General features: G+C 33.1%; 1 protein-coding gene across 18 annotated transcripts in view; it reads right to left on the minus strand.

Moving 5' to 3' along the window:
* Nucleotides 1-16,477, minus strand: part of LOC135100831 (proteoglycan 4-like) — a 149,732-nt gene that overhangs the window by 42,419 nt on the left and 90,836 nt on the right. For 12 of the 18 annotated variants that reach the window (XM_064004261.1, XM_064004250.1, XM_064004248.1 and 9 more), the window contains 6 exons: nt 13,222-13,260; nt 8,804-8,934; nt 7,560-7,686; nt 5,066-5,153; nt 4,171-4,287; nt 2,373-2,453 (listed from right to left, as the gene is read on the minus strand). In XM_064004261.1, the coding sequence (XP_063860331.1) occupies nt 2,373-2,453; nt 4,171-4,287; nt 5,066-5,153; nt 7,560-7,686; nt 8,804-8,934; nt 13,222-13,260 (583 nt within the window). The remainder of the gene's footprint in view (nt 1-2,372; nt 2,454-4,170; nt 4,288-5,065; nt 5,154-7,559; nt 7,687-8,803; nt 8,935-13,221; nt 13,261-16,477) is intronic. The other 6 variants (XM_064004256.1, XM_064004263.1, XM_064004260.1 and 3 more) reach the window with 4 other exon arrangements.

A 16,477-nucleotide genomic window follows, 5' to 3' on the forward strand; every position in this document is an offset into this window, starting at 1 on the left:
TTTACATTAATTCTTGTGACAAAACTTCAAAACAATTAATCAAATATGTGTTAAATATTATGAAGAGTAGTGTTATTTTGTCTTTTTATCAGCAAGTACTGAATATTAAACAATGATAAGCTTATTTCAGACATACCATACAAAGAATCATGCAATGAAACTAACTACCCATTCATTCTTACTCTACCTGAAGAGTGAGGTCTATGGGAGATATTGCTCATACCCAAGTAGAAAAAGAATTGGTGAAGCTGCAGTTCTCAAATAAAAAAAAAAAAAAAAAAACTTAAGGACCATGATAATATCCCATTGCCAAGGTAAGTGTTAAGTCGTAAAAAATCTCAGACATTTGATTAGGTAAAAGCCTCAACACTGAAAGCAGTTTCCTTATACAGAGTGATACAATATGGCTAAAAAGTTACAAGCTTCACATTAGCACTACTTCTAGGGAGGGGTTGCAAATTAAGAATTTTTAATATACACAATATGTATGGTTCTGCCTGTTCTTTGTTATCAAGCATAAGGGGGATGTGGGCATGTGTGCTGTTTCGCATTTGCTATTAATTTTGAAGCTTGCTTGGAATAAGAGATGACCAATACATTTTTAGTGTGAAGATTTAGAGAATAAAGTTTTGTGTGTGCATATATATATATATATATATATATATATATATATATATATATATATATATATATATATATATATATATATATATATATATATATATATATATATATATATATATATATATATATATATATATATATATATATATATATATATATATATATATATATATATATATATATATATATATATATATATATATATATATATCAGTGGAACCTTGATTCTCGAACTTAATTCGTTCCTGAATGCTGTTCAAAATCCAAAATGTTAAAAAACCGAAACTATTATCCCCCAATGTAAAATAGATTAATCCATTCCCAGACACCAGTCTACACTGTCTTAGCAGCTTATGACAGATACTCCCACAGCCAAGATGGCTGCTTCATAACATCTCCAGCTCACAAATTATTTATCCATAAAGGATGTATTGATATTTACAGAAACTATAAAGTAGTAAAGGATGTATTGATACTTACAGAAACTATAAATTAGTAATAAGCAACAGATTATGCTGTCTTTTAATATTTGAAATCAAGTAACTTTCTTCTAGAACTGAATTATGGTACCACAACCAAAGCAATAATGAGTTCAAAATTTTGTTTGAAAAACCAATTTGTTTGAAAAGGGAGGCATTTGGTAACCGAGGTTCCACTGTGTGTATGTGTGTGTGTGTGTGTGTATATATATATATATATATATATATATATATATATATATATATATATATATATATATATATATATATATATATATATATATATATACACACACACACACACACACAATATATATATATATATATATATATATATATATATATATATATATATATATATATATATATATATATATATACACACAGTAGGGTACATGACAATAAACATGATTCATTCCAGTATAGCGTTCATTATGGCAAATATGCGTTATGGCGACTGAAGAACCAATGGAAAAAAAAAAAAACTGGTTCCAGGGAACTAGAAAATTATATAAAAAATTCCAAAATTTTTGAAAAAGTACATCAAAATGAGCACATTTGCACTACTACATTTGTGATAACACAATAAATATATACAATATTCTCCTGAATTTTGTGCTTATTCCTAAATTCTTACCATCTCAAGTTTCGCACATTATTTATCCTGAGTTTCACGCTGTTCTGACGAGTATTAGTCACATTTACCTACTGTTGGCATCATGCGTATACATACAGTAAACTTCTTTGTCCCTTATCTCTGACAGATAAGGGGGAGAGGAGGTGACAGGGAGGGAGGTTTGAGACAAGATGAAAGAAGAGGAAAGGAAAAAGGGAGGAAGGGACAGGTGGTGGATAGGTGAGCAGTGGTTTGTACAGCTGGTGAGTTTTAGTTTGTTATTCTGACTAAATTTTTATTAAAATTTCAGTGGTCGCACAAATAGTGAGATTGTTTTGCCTGTTTTGTGGTTCATTATTCCAATTAAATTTTATTAAAATTCCAGTGCTCGCACAAGTGGCAAGTTTGTTATGCCCGTTTTGGTTCGTTAATCCAATTAAATATTTATTAAAATTTCAGTGCATTATTGGAGTTGTACGTTATAATGATCGTCCGTTGTTGCATACCCTACTGTGTAAATATATATATTGCACACTAAATTACTTCAACATACTTATTTCATCTTGTACCAATACACTTAATGCTCCAATCTTATTCAAAACAAAAAAATGTCACACAGCCTTCATTAAAGAGGCAGGGTGTCAGGGTCATACCTACAGAGGACCTACAGTCCTTGGTGGGGGGAGGTCTTGCTGCAGACGAGGCTCGGTATGACTTTCGTCTGCTGGGGCCATCTGAAACACAGGGGCGGGACATGCAAGGCGAAGGTCTCCCTCTACCAGGCGGTGCAAGGAGGCAGACAAGGGGATACATGAAGGAGAGGATGCTAGTTAGAGATATTCATAGCATTCTTTGTTCATAGCTGAGTCTCTGTACCAACTGAATATAATACATCATGTATGTAGTATTTCCCTAAGGAAAATTAAGTATTATTAACTAAAGAAAATCTAATTTTGGAAATAAATATGTACAGAGTTTCTAATTTATTAATATCAATTGGAATTCAACTTAACTTTATATATTTTTTTATTTACACAATTCAAACTTTTGTATAGAAAATAATAAAATAAAAATAAATACATAAATAATAACAAAAATGTGACCATTATGGAGAGCAGTAGAGCAGCTGATGGATGTGCAGGAGCCAAGAAATGAGGAGCTGTTCCTGATAACTGAATTGCAGTAATACTAACTTTAAAAGATGTATGAAAACCAATATATCACTAACACATCACTATAGCTAGATCTCCATATATATATTATCATGATAATTTTGGTTGATATTATGATCTATAAAAAAAAAAAAAAAACGTGCTGCTAGAAAATTCCCTAAGTAGCAATTTTGATCAACTCTTCTTCTTCTTCTTCTTCTTCTTCTTATTATTATTATTATTATTTTCATTATTATGATTACTATTATTATTCATACAGAAGACTCAGTTATTTTGCATTAGGTATAGTTTTGTGAAGAATCTAAAGATACTAAATATTCTCAGCATCTTTATGTCCTTCTTGCATTCTTTAATGCACATAAATTTTTCCTTAAAGGAAAGCCATATTTCTAACTATATAAAAATTAATTTTCTACAAATTACAGGGATGGTATAAACCTTAAAGCTATATCTTAAATATTATTTAAGCATAGCCTTAACAGGGAACTAGCCAAAAGGGATAAATAACTACTGAAACTTACAGATTAAGGGAACACATGTGCCAAAGAAAGTAAGAAAATATCAACAAACTACAATGAAACATACAAACCAAACATTTTCTTTTCAAACCCCTAGCTGCTCCACTGCATTGACCTAAAATTTATCTTGATTTTATTTTTAACCAAATTTAGTTTCTTAAAAGTTTCTTTTCAAGTGTCTGTGCACTGCCTGGGAGAGATCTGCAACACTCATCATGCCAGAAGCTCTACATGACAGTAGTGATGCAGCGCGCTGCTTGGCGCTATTTCTTTCCTTTGACCATGTAAGAGCAAACATGACACTTCTTCAGACTGTAATCAGTTTCAAGTTTAGCAAAATACATATACCTGAAATGAATGCATAGTGATCATTGATGCTTTCAATCACAATTAAAGCTCAGTTGAAGCCTTAACAACTGCAATTCACAAACATTCCATTACTATGGAAGCAGAGACTGGCACAAAAATATGTACAAGGGCCTTCAAACAAACAACTCATTCAAACACAGGTGTCCCTAACACTTTAGGAAATTAAATTCTGAAACTACTTACCTTATGTTTGTACACTGTCTCTATGTACTGCAAATGTATGACACATTACGTGCATCATGTCTGTGTAAACTTACATAGACAAATTTATCAAAGACAGCAGCCAATACTGTATGTCCATATTGTGAGACTGAGTGGAACAAGCAGAAAAAAAAAAAAAAAAAGTTCGTCCATCAATGACTGACTGAATATTCATTAAAATATAGCACTACCTTTGACTGGGCTTGTAATTGGAGGGGTTCTTCGCGATGAACGGCGAGTCGACCAATCATCAGGAATGAATGGTTCAAGCTTGTCTCGTGAAGGCGAAGTGATCAAAAGACCATCCTCTGAGGCCACAACACAGAAAACGGTCAACTAACACAAGACCAGATTAACAAAAAACAAATTTGGGGTTTGTGGGACTAAGGCTGTGGGACCTTAGTTGCTGATAATTTTTCTGGTATTATCAAAGCATTAAGATGACTATAGGTATAATTCTGGAACCATGATATCCAATGTCATGGCTTTCATATTTAAATAAAATATTTTTTTTCTAGAAAATAGAAGCAAAAGATGTGTTGCTTCAAACTGTGTGATGAATGACAATGTAAATGAGTCACGATGTACACTGCATGATGACCGTGTACATGAAATTAATTAATCTAGACATCAGTCCTGTAAAATGGAAAAATAATTTATTTTTAGACAGGTATAAATAGATGACAAATGATCACATGGTGCAAAAAAGGACTTTCAGTGCTATTGTTGAATAACACAGCACTGTCTGCACATCAGATCAACAACTTTGGTAACACAGCCCCAAGCCAACACGGAGATAGTGAGAAGGATCCATGAGGAACAAACCATGCAGACCACCATGCTACAGCTACTGGACGAGCCCAATGGAGGGAGCAATGGCACGTTATCTTTTACAACTTTAGTCTACATATCTCTGCTTCCATATTTTAAGATTTAGAAGGGATGAAACAAAAAAATTCTATTGTCAAAATACCATAACACATATCTATGAAACAAAATGTCTGTAAGGATGACAACATAAGAGGTGAAAAATAAACAAAAATTATCATGAAGGTTCCTGTTGGTTGGTGCTGTGATTTATCCCACCTGTGGTGCCGGTGGTGCGCTCATAGTGGTGGCGTGGTGTGGACTCCTTGGAGGTCTTCCCATCTGTCTTGTCAGTGGCCTTCTGTGCCTGGCAAGATACTGAGATATGAGACAGTTCCTGTTTCGACAATGTTCCTATACATTTATTTGTGTATTTTTACATCTGTCACTATTTAACTCCATGCATATGTCAAATGTGACACAAGTTCATAGGAAAATCCACATCAAGGAGCCATATTATTTAAAGAAACTAATAATATTATATGCTTCAGAAAAGGATTAAGTTCATTAAAATATATAGGAATAATTTCTGTAAGATAATTTAGTAGACCATAACTAGAACCACAAATGAATAAATACTATGTAAAAGAGGAATTATAACAGTCAGTCTTTCACTGCAAAAGGAAATAGTTCTTGATAGTATTTTTTTGGACCGAAAATTAATTGAAAGGAACAAGTATAACACAAGGAAATAGGAAGAAAATGAAAGTATATCATATAGTTGCATGGCTCAAAATTGAGGTTTAAGGGCAGTAAGTATGGACCTTAATGGTAAAATACATAGAATTTGTGATAGGGAGACTTTAGAGATCAGCATAAAACTAAGATAGCTGAAAACTGAGTACTCCTTTAGTAGTAGATTTGATGAAGCTGAATCTTGCCTGGTTATGTGTCAAGGAGACATAAAAAAAAAATCTTTAATCATTAAAGTTTTATGAGAAGTCAAGATAAGTATTCAATTAAGTTCCATTGTCTCTCATTTTTACACAACACTCCACCCCTCTACCAATGGTATTCTTTATTTCTTACAATTTTCTATTATAGCAACATGTGCTTCATGTGTATGTGTATGATCTTTGATGTAACAGAGCATTTTTATTTTATTTTCTTTTGTTTGCTGATCTTTTTTTCCAAAGATCCTATTTTTTTTGCAAAAAATTCTAGGAAAAAATTGTATTGCAAAACTTGAAAACATGTTTTACAAAATCAAGTTTCTTTTCTATGAGTCTTTGTTTTACTAAAATTAATACATAAATGACTGGGGAGATAGCCTGTAGAAGTGAAAAACCATGTTTTGAGATATGGACTCCTAAAGTTTGGAATACCTCTCAAGACTGCTTTCCTGGCTCGTGATGTCTGTTTCAGCATATGATTAGAGGTTTCTCTATCCCCTTTTCATATCAGATACAGTAAATACTTACAGATTTTTCTTGTTATGAGCATGCAAGACTTACTGAACCTCCAAAAGGTATTTTTTCTTCAGATTCCTGATTCTTACTTTTGGGCACTTTCTTATGAGAGAGTATCAGGGCTACCTAGTCTACTCAGTTTAGTCTTACTGTTTCAAATTAATTTAGTAGATAAGATATGCAGTTATTGCTCTCCTTGCACAAGCGATGCAAAGATACAATTTTTTTGTAGTCTAAATTTGCTCCATTTTGGCATTTAATTTTCATTGTCAGGCTCCTCTACTATTTTTTTTTTTCTAATAATGATGCTTGTATGTCAAATCCAGATGGATCATGCTCCTGAGAAGTAGATGGAACAGACAAAATTGAGTGATGGCATGTCAAGGTGGAAAGCACAAGTCTGAGGACTTGGTATGCTTATGTTATGCCACTCCTCATTTCTTCTATCCTCCATTTCTCCGACATTTCTTGCAAGAGGAAGTTTGTCTTGAAAATTTTGGCATTTTGGTGCCCTCAGTATGACTGTGGTATGCTAGCAGCATGAAAGGTAGCAGCAGGGAAGGGCATGGAAGAGATGCTGCATACACCTCCACTCTTTTTAGAGCAATGAGGCTCATTGATGTCTCTTGACACCTAAAGAGTCCTAAGTTGTCAGGCAGAGCTATATTTTGAAGTATTTAATAAAAATTTACATAGTTTTCACAACACTGAAAAACTAGTATGTGAATACTATCATGCCAGATAAAAAAGTTAACAATAGTGCTCATATTTCATGCTGTAACTTGATATATATATATATATATATATATATATATATATATATATATATATATATATATATATATATATATATATATATATATATATATATATATATATATATATATATATATATATATATCATGAATATAGCTATAGAACTCTACCCCCACACTTTCCACCAGATGGTTCCTTTAAGAAAGTATATATGGAGCTTGTTATTATATAACAGGAAAATTTGGTGTATGATTACATCATAAATATATGCTGATTTAATGAAATGTGGAGAGAAAAAAAAAAAAACAATGGGCAAACATGAAATAAGTGAATTTCTGGCTAGCCTTAGATTAGATATCCATTGACTCTTTGGAGGGAATCCTATGGAAAAACTGAATAGCATATATAGCATAAAAATAAATCTTTTATATATATATATATATATATATATATATATATATATATATATATATATATATATATATATATATATATATATATATATATATATATATATATATATATATTAAAGCATAGGTGGTGCTCACATGCACAGCTGCTGGCTTGGGCTTGGGAGGGGCAGTGCTGGGGCGCTCACGAGGTTTGCTGACATGTTTGATAGGAGAAGACCTCCGGGAATTCTCTATCTCCTTCTCAGCCTTGCTTATTGGCCGGCTATTGGGAAATGAAAAGCTGGTGAATATTCAATCCATTACAAAAAAACTTGCACACTTAAGGCAATCTTTAGTCATCACAGATGGAGTTAAGAAGGATACACAGGAATGAATGACTCAGTAAAATTTCACTGTTGTGTAAAAACTTTACATACTTCATGAAAAGTCAGATAAAAAAAAAACATCTACAATGGGAGACATCTAAAGTAATCCAGCAGTCAGCTGGAATAAGTAATGACACATTGCCATGGTGTTTCACTCACTGGTTATGACTGAAATGTTTTTATTGCACGGTAAGACAAATGCTGAGATTAGTCATAACAGCTGGTGACAGTAGCTAAACTCTACATTATTTATTAGATGGAAAACCACTAGTAAATGTCAATGGTCACCAGTGGATGAAACCTGGAAACTGTGCCATCACTTCATTCCATTAACTGTACATGGTTACTGGTATTTTATTCATGTGCAATTTTCTGTGCAGCAAACAATTTCAAATAAAATTTTACAGTGCTTATCAGCAAAAAACATTATTTTCTCTATATGTACCATCAGTTCCAACCTCCCTTATACCTGTAAGTGAGATGCTCTACCTTACACACTTCAGTTCCTGAGGGACTGCCTGAAGATCACTTAAAATAATAAAATTTCTAATGTTCTTTGTTCTGCTGTTGGGAACTTGGGTATTTGTCCATATATCATGATAAAATTAGCTTCTCAACTGAGATAGGCTTGAATGATATGGCTGGGATGTGAAGGCATTGATATGACCAGTTCATAAAGATTAGAGTAGGCTATGCAGTGCTACTGTATAAACCTACAAGAGACTGAAAAGAAAACATTTTCAGTCAAATTCCTGACAGCAGACCTGCCTTTCATGACTCTGGCTACATTGTTTAGTTCCTCTGCTCAATAGAATATATAAACCCCTTCACAGTGACAAGAAAGTGTTTAAGAAAAAAAAAGAAAGAAAGCAAAAGGAGAAAACTGTTTAGTTCCTCTGCTCAATAGAATATATAAACCCCTTCACAGTGACAAGAAAGTGTTTAAAAAAAAAAAAGAAAGAAAGCAAAAGGAGAAAACATCAGAGCTGCCCTTGGCATACTGCAGTGACAAACCTGGGTGATGCCGAAGCCAGTGAAAGGGCTTGGAGGGATGATCGACGAGAAACTTGTTCCCACAGTTCTGCTTGCTTGCTGTAGATTTCTGCTAGACGTTCAGAGGCAGTTTCAACTCCCCAGCCACGATGCTGAAGGCAGATACCATGATTTACTATTAAAGTATTCATAATTAGTTGAATTGACTAAATTATCAAAATCTATACTCATAACTTAAAAGTAATCTGATAAAGATACAATGCTCATCTAAATCTTGCAAGAAATCTCAAAACAGTCATATTCTATAAATAAATAAATTAACAAACTTATTACACACACACACACACACACACACACACACACACACACACACACACACACACACACACACACACACACGGAAGCTAGAGAATGGAGGACTAAAGGGAGCAACAATGAGATGGATGGAAGATTATTTATAAGGGAGGGAAATGAGAACAGTAATCAAGTTGGCACAAAGTGATAAGTGGGGTACTGTAAGGATCTGTGCTGGCACCTATTATGTTTCAAATATGTGTAAATGATATGACAGAGGATCTAAATAGTTATATAAACCTGTTTGCTCATGATGCAAAAATAATTAAGATGCAAAAATAATTAAAATAATAAAGGATGAAAATGCTTGCAAGGATTACTAAAGAATACTGACAAGATACATGCACGAAGCGAAAGATGGAAACTATAGTTTAATGCCAGAAAATGCCACATGTTCAAAATAGGAAAAAGTAAAAAGAGACCATGGAAGTATAAAATGGGAGGAGAAATAATAATGAAAAGTAATGAAGAAAAAGATTTGTGATTAATGATTCAAGACACACTATCACCTGAAAGACATATAAACAAGATATTCAGCTCTACATACAGCTTGTTATCAAACATTAAGAAGGTGTTTAACTATTTAGATAAAGAAATGATGAAGAAAATTATAACAAGCATGATAAATCCTAGGCTGGAATGTGTAGTATTAGTTTGGACTCCACAGAGAAAATAAGATATACAGAAACTAGAAAGAACACAGAGGATAGCAAAAAAGATGGTACCAGAATTGAAAGACTTAAGCTATGAAAAAAGACTTGGAGATGGGTTTACCAACACCACAAGAAAGAAGAGAAAGAGGAGACCTGATAACAATGTGCAAATCAGTAAATAATATAAAAAGAATAGACAGAAATGACTTGGTACCACAGATGGAGGAGAGAGACAGATAGTCAAGAGGGCTTGGGAAGAAAATAAAGAGGAGTAGATATTCAAGCGACATCAAGAAATGCAGCTTCCCGTATAGAACTATTGAAATCTGGAATGATTTGAACGGAGAGGTGATTGCAGCAAACAGTGTACACATGTTTAAAGAGAAACTGGATAAATATGGTTATGGAGACAGGACAAAATGAGCTTTAGGTCATGTCCTGTACAATACAACTATCTAAATACACACACACACACACACACACACACACACACACAGTAAAATCTCTATAAGTTAACATTCTGTAAGTCAGGCACATAAATTGGCAATTTTTGCAAAATTTTTGTAAGATGGCACCATGCTCACTAAACTGAGTGAAGCAAGACCAAACTTGGCATGATCTATGCAGTAATAATTATTGCATAGGTTATGACATGATGATAAGAATGGCTGCTGGTTCTGGTTTTGATTCTACTTGGAGATTGGGAGATTTAGCCTTTGAAATAGCACTTCCTGATGTGATTTTGTTTATGGTTTCTTATGTTCTGATCTCTCTTGGATACCTCATATATTACTTAGTTTCCCTAGAACTTTTTTTTTCTTTTCTTCCAATAACTGTATGGCATTTCTTTTGTTGTTTCAGTATTAGTGTTGTCAAAAAGGAGTTCACCGATATTCCAAAAATCATTTTCTATATATGGTCTTTTTAGTGCATCCACTTGTGAGTTAGATAAACTACAAAGAACATATCTAGAAAGTTTATCCACTTGTCAAGTGGATACACAAAAATATCATATATAGAAAATTAAGATTGGATTATCAGTGAACTCCTTTTTTGACAACATTAATACTGAAACAACAGAAGAAATGCTATATAGTTATTAGAAGAAAAAAAGGAAAGTACTAAGAAAATTAAGTGATACTTGAGGGATGCAAGAGAGAGATCAGAACATAAAAAGACACCATAAACAAAATCATATCAGGAGGTGCCATTGCAAAGACCAAACATCCCAATCTCCAATCAGAGAACCAACAGCCCTCATAACATCATGGCCTTAGAGTAAGGTGCAAAGGGAGGCTCTAGCGGCAGGAAAGTAATGAAACTTAAACCTGAGTCTGCAAGAGAGATTTCTAAGGCATTTTACTGATCTTTCACACTTTAGAATTTTGGTAAGTCAGTACAGACTGAACCCCTATTATGCCAACTCATGGAGATCATATATATATATATATATATATATATATATATATATATATATATATATATATATATATATATATATATATATATATATATATATATATATATATATATATATATATATATATACACACACACACACACACACACACACACACACACACACACACACACACACACACACACACACACACACACACACACACACACACACACACACACACACACACACACACACACACACACAGAGAGAGAGAGAGAGAGAGAGAGAGAGAGAGAGAGAGAGAGAGAGAGAGAGAGAGAGAGAGAGAGAGAGAGAGAGAGAGAGAGAGAGAGAGAGAGAGAGAGAGAGAGAGAGAGATTGATGTACATGTTTGTAAACATTTTCTATATCAACATAAATGAAGCAGATAAAGAAATGCCTGCAAATTCTCTGTAAGATTTTAAATTCTCTAAGTTTCCAAACCTTTTAAGCTCAAGGAAATTCAGCACATCAAGAAATGATGATTCAATGGCTAAATAGGATTTCCCAGACAAGAGTTTCTTTCACAATGCAGAATATTTATTATTGATTATGTAGATAAATATCCTTGTACTCTTGGGTTTGTCATTCACATTTATGAATTGCATCATTCACACAGTCTAGTAAAAATTAAAGCACGCACTAAAATGTACGTACAACATACACATTTGCCAAGAATGTCCAATACTTTTCTATGGCAACGAAACATTTGAGGCACAATACTTTGTGGTCACTAAAGAAAATAGATAATCTTATTTATAACATCTTAAAATCCAGAAAACAAAATGACAGTAGACTACCTGCAAAGGAACAAACAAAACATTGTACCCTATGAAAAGCAGTTAAAAAGTTTCATAGTTCTTCTCAAAATGAAAATAATTTAGACAAGTTTTTTTCAAGATTCTGGTAGAGCTAATAAATGCAGTACACAACTCATATCTTAACAAACTCTTCTAATGTAAGCAAGAAAATAATATCAGGAAAATCAATGAAGCAGCCATGCAAACATTACCTAATAGTATAACTGTACTGCCATGCTAACAAAAAATATATACTATCAGATATGCATTGTCAAATATTGATGAACTATTGAAGCTATTTTGCTATAAATAAATCTGATGCACAACCTCTTTTTTAAGATGACAAAATGAGACAAGTAAAAAACTGATGAATTATGTTCTTGTTGGTAGTCTATTTATGTTGACTTGATGGACCTTTAAAGCACACTCACAAGACAGAAATGCATTCCACTGAACAAAGCTATAGCTGCACAGCTGTAAAATATTTGTGGCTCATTTGGAGCATCAACTTTGACAATGCAATCGTGCACTGGTGGTCCTTTTAAAGCACTCATGGGCAAGGATGTCAGCCATTCAGCATACCTAGTTGATTCTCACACCCAAGAAATGTCAACAGGGAATCACTACTACTTGTCTAATTAATGTTAAAAAGTAAAATTAATGCTATATTAATAAATAGCAAAGGAAAAGGGTAAGAAATATGCTACAGTTGGGTGGCTGTCTTTAAATCACCAAGGTAGAGATCTGTGTCACAGAGAGAGAGAGAGAGAGAGAGAGAGAGAGAGAGAGAGAGAGAGAGAGAGAGAGAGAGAGAGAGAGAGAGAGAGAGAGAGAGAGAGAGAGAGAGAGAGAGAGACTAGAGCAAATCTGTATTCAGTATGGCCTAGTTAGCACTGTTAGCATTAAGCTATGGATATATAGATGGATTTACATGATACACCGGTCATGTTTCTCATGTTGTCAAATCCTCAACCAGATATTGAATGCCGGGAGGTTTCAAATAAAGGAATAAATATCAAAGAAAATATAAAATAAACAAACACAGGTAAACAAGTCAATCATGATAATGCCATGACTGTAACCAAAACATTGGCATTAATAAGAAAGCAAAACAAAACTGGGTATTAGGGAAATAAATGAATAAAGGGTGGGCTGGGTCACAAGCCTGGATAAAGGACCTGAGGCACACACCTGAACAGTCCGCCACACGTCACCAATATCGTGCCTCGCCTGGGGAGAGAGGAGGGAGCGGCCAGGTTATGCTAGTGCCTAATATGATGAGGGAGGTCAAAGTGGATCCCGAGGATATATGGAAATTCATTGTGTAAAGAACAAAAATAAAAACAAAGGAACAACAAATGCATGAAATGAACTTATGAAGTCTCAAAATTCAAAAGTTTATAATTTCTAGGACAACATTTTTTATTGGATTAAGAAGGATGACTGTCCTGAACAAAGTCTAACATCATATCAATAATACTTTCTATTATTCAATTGTAAATTAAAAGTAATTTCTAATAACAGTAATAATAATAATAATAATAATAATAATAATAATAATAATAATAATAATAATAATACATAATACATAATATAGCCTGTAATTTTTTTTACTTTTCATCACCTATATTGCCATTCCTGAAATTAAACAACTGGAGGAAAAATATTCAGTAATATGTGTTTAATGGATTCAATAACGGCCTCTGAATTCCATTATGTATTAAACTAAATATCACAGGAAGTAGCCACCATAGCAGATAAAATGCATAGCTCTACTCTAATCAATGTTCTACGACAATAAAACCATTTTTTGTTTTATTTTGATTGTCATTTTTCCTGCACTTCTTAAACTAGTAACTGTATTTTCCAACTAATTTTTCATTAAAAAACTTCCATCTTCAGCATGTATTAAAAGAAACCACCAGTACACGATACTGTTCAAATCTGGGAACATTTGATGATACTAATATGAGAAATATTTCACGGGCATCTAAAAGATATTGATTCACAAATTTGCATTTCTTGCTGAGAAAAGCATTATTCAACTTTCTAAAAGAATGGAATTCATTTACCATATGTTTCTAATGAAATGCCAATCCCTAATGACACTGTAATGGGTATCAATCAAAATGGAAATTACAGTAACATTTTTGCATTTATGGCAAAGAATACTAGAGTACCTATATAGGTATTCTAAAGAATATAGCCAGTGTACTTTCTGCAAATTTGTAAAAGGCTAGTAAAAGGGATAGGATGAGAGTACTGAATACTGTACTCTCATTTCTACAGTAAGATATATTAGAGACTTGTCTTGGTTATTCTTCTTCAGGATGTCAGCCATATATATATATATATATATATATATATATATATATATATATATATATATATATATATATATATATATATATATATATATATATATATATATATATATGGGTAGTCATCAACTTATGACCTATGTGACTTAAGATTGCTTGGACTCGTAACCACTTTGATTATGTCATTATTCATATAACAGGCAATACAACTTAAAAAAAAAGTGAATCTGATCTGCTTAGCAAAACTTAGGACAAGTAACACACATGTCAACTCACAAACACAAGGGTCTCCCACACTGCCTGCTTATTTACTCAATCTCAAAGTAGCCAAAGTATACAATATACCACTTGCTAACTTCCACTCAATGAGCCTCAAACACTTAAAATGTCTACAAAGAGGAAGAATGTTACTTTTGTTGATAAAAACCAGCAAAGAACTGATGCTAACATATTTATGTCTGAGACGTGATAATCCAAATATTTTTTTTTTTACTCACCTGATAACATTTTTACCCAGTTGATATCAGGATAAGATCATACTGACTTCTAATTGATTAGTCAGAATGTAACCCAGTTGTAAGTCAATGACATCCTGTCAATGGCCAGTCAAGACTGATGGCTGTCATGCCACTAATTGTTTTTCAATGGTTTTAGTAGACTAAGCATTTAAGAATGAATGCAGAAATGGTGACATGACCTTAACTGTTTCATTGGGAAATCCTCTGCATTTGTTGATGGTGATCAGGCTAGACCAGGAAAAGGGGTTGTATTTATATTATGATAAAGTTCTACTGATGAGCTCTGATTTGGAGAGATTTGGTATGCTGCATGACTTATTCTAGTGTGTGATCAATGAGAACTATTTTTTTTTTACTGCCCTCTTTAAGCCCAATAGATTATAACAAGAAGGCTTGTGGATGTGAGTGTGAATATGAATGCGTGTATGTGTGCACCAGTGTGCACCCTGTCTTGGCTACTTTCCTTTGCACAGGATGATAACTTTATATATAGGTAGATAGTAACTCTGACTTTCTACCCTAAAACTCAGTAGTTGTTAAGTAAACAAACTAGATCTGAGTTTTGGTTATGAAACATCGCACTTAAAACTTATTACAGTATTTATGTATGGATACAGTTGCGGCAAAAAAATTGATGAACTGTAATCATCACAGGGTGTCCATAGACCAAGGCTATGATGCTGGATTTACAGCCATGGGAAGTACCAAAAAGCAGTAAATTGTCACACATGGTAACTCACATGCCCTGAAGATGCTATGTTCAGTTTTTTAAGTATTGACAATAACTGCAAGGAACAGTGGGGGAGATACCTCTCCTGTGCTTCCCTGCCTGTTTCCCCCTTACCGTAATCTTCTCATTTCATCACTCACATTTAATTCTCCTTATATTAAGATGGATGATAGGAAGCATAACAACAAAGAAAAAAAAAGTATTGTGATGGGGGCTTGAGAGAGGTTCAGTAATTCTGAGACTGGAAGAAAGATAAGATCAGAGGCAGCCATCACATGGTTTCATTTAGAAACAAAAATCATCCATCTAGTCAACACAAGTGTCTTGTGTCTGACGTGATATTTCTTTGTTAATTAAATATATGTTGTTACAAATGAACCTACAATGTAAAAAGGCCTTTCAGTAAACACTGTACAGGTATACAAATTTTCAACTGTGTATATATGCAAACAGAATAATGCTGCACTAACTGTTACATAACTTAAATCTGCATAGACTGATACAAGATGATAAAATAATAATTGCAAGACAAAACAATGTCTACCACTCAGAAGTCATCCCACTAGAGATCACTAAAAAAAGGTTGAAGTTCAATAGGAGAGAATAAAAATTCATCAACACTTTCTTCAACAATGGACAATTTCTTGAATATTTTATAGGAAATTTCAGGCTCAGAAGATGAAAAAAAGTTGCATAAACCTTGAAAAACCAGGATCAGTCCACTTTTCCTTCACAATTGTTAATAACAGTATTAACACTATTCTCTGTATTATGATTATGCACTTTATTTTTTATCTTGTAAACAAATTCTATGAAAATATCTGCTTCCCCTCCTAATAAATACTGATGCAGTAGTTCAGTAGTTTAAAAACATACAT

This window comes from Scylla paramamosain, chromosome 5 (genome assembly GCF_035594125.1).
Source record: "Scylla paramamosain isolate STU-SP2022 chromosome 5, ASM3559412v1, whole genome shotgun sequence".
NCBI lineage: Eukaryota > Metazoa > Arthropoda > Malacostraca > Decapoda > Portunidae > Scylla > Scylla paramamosain.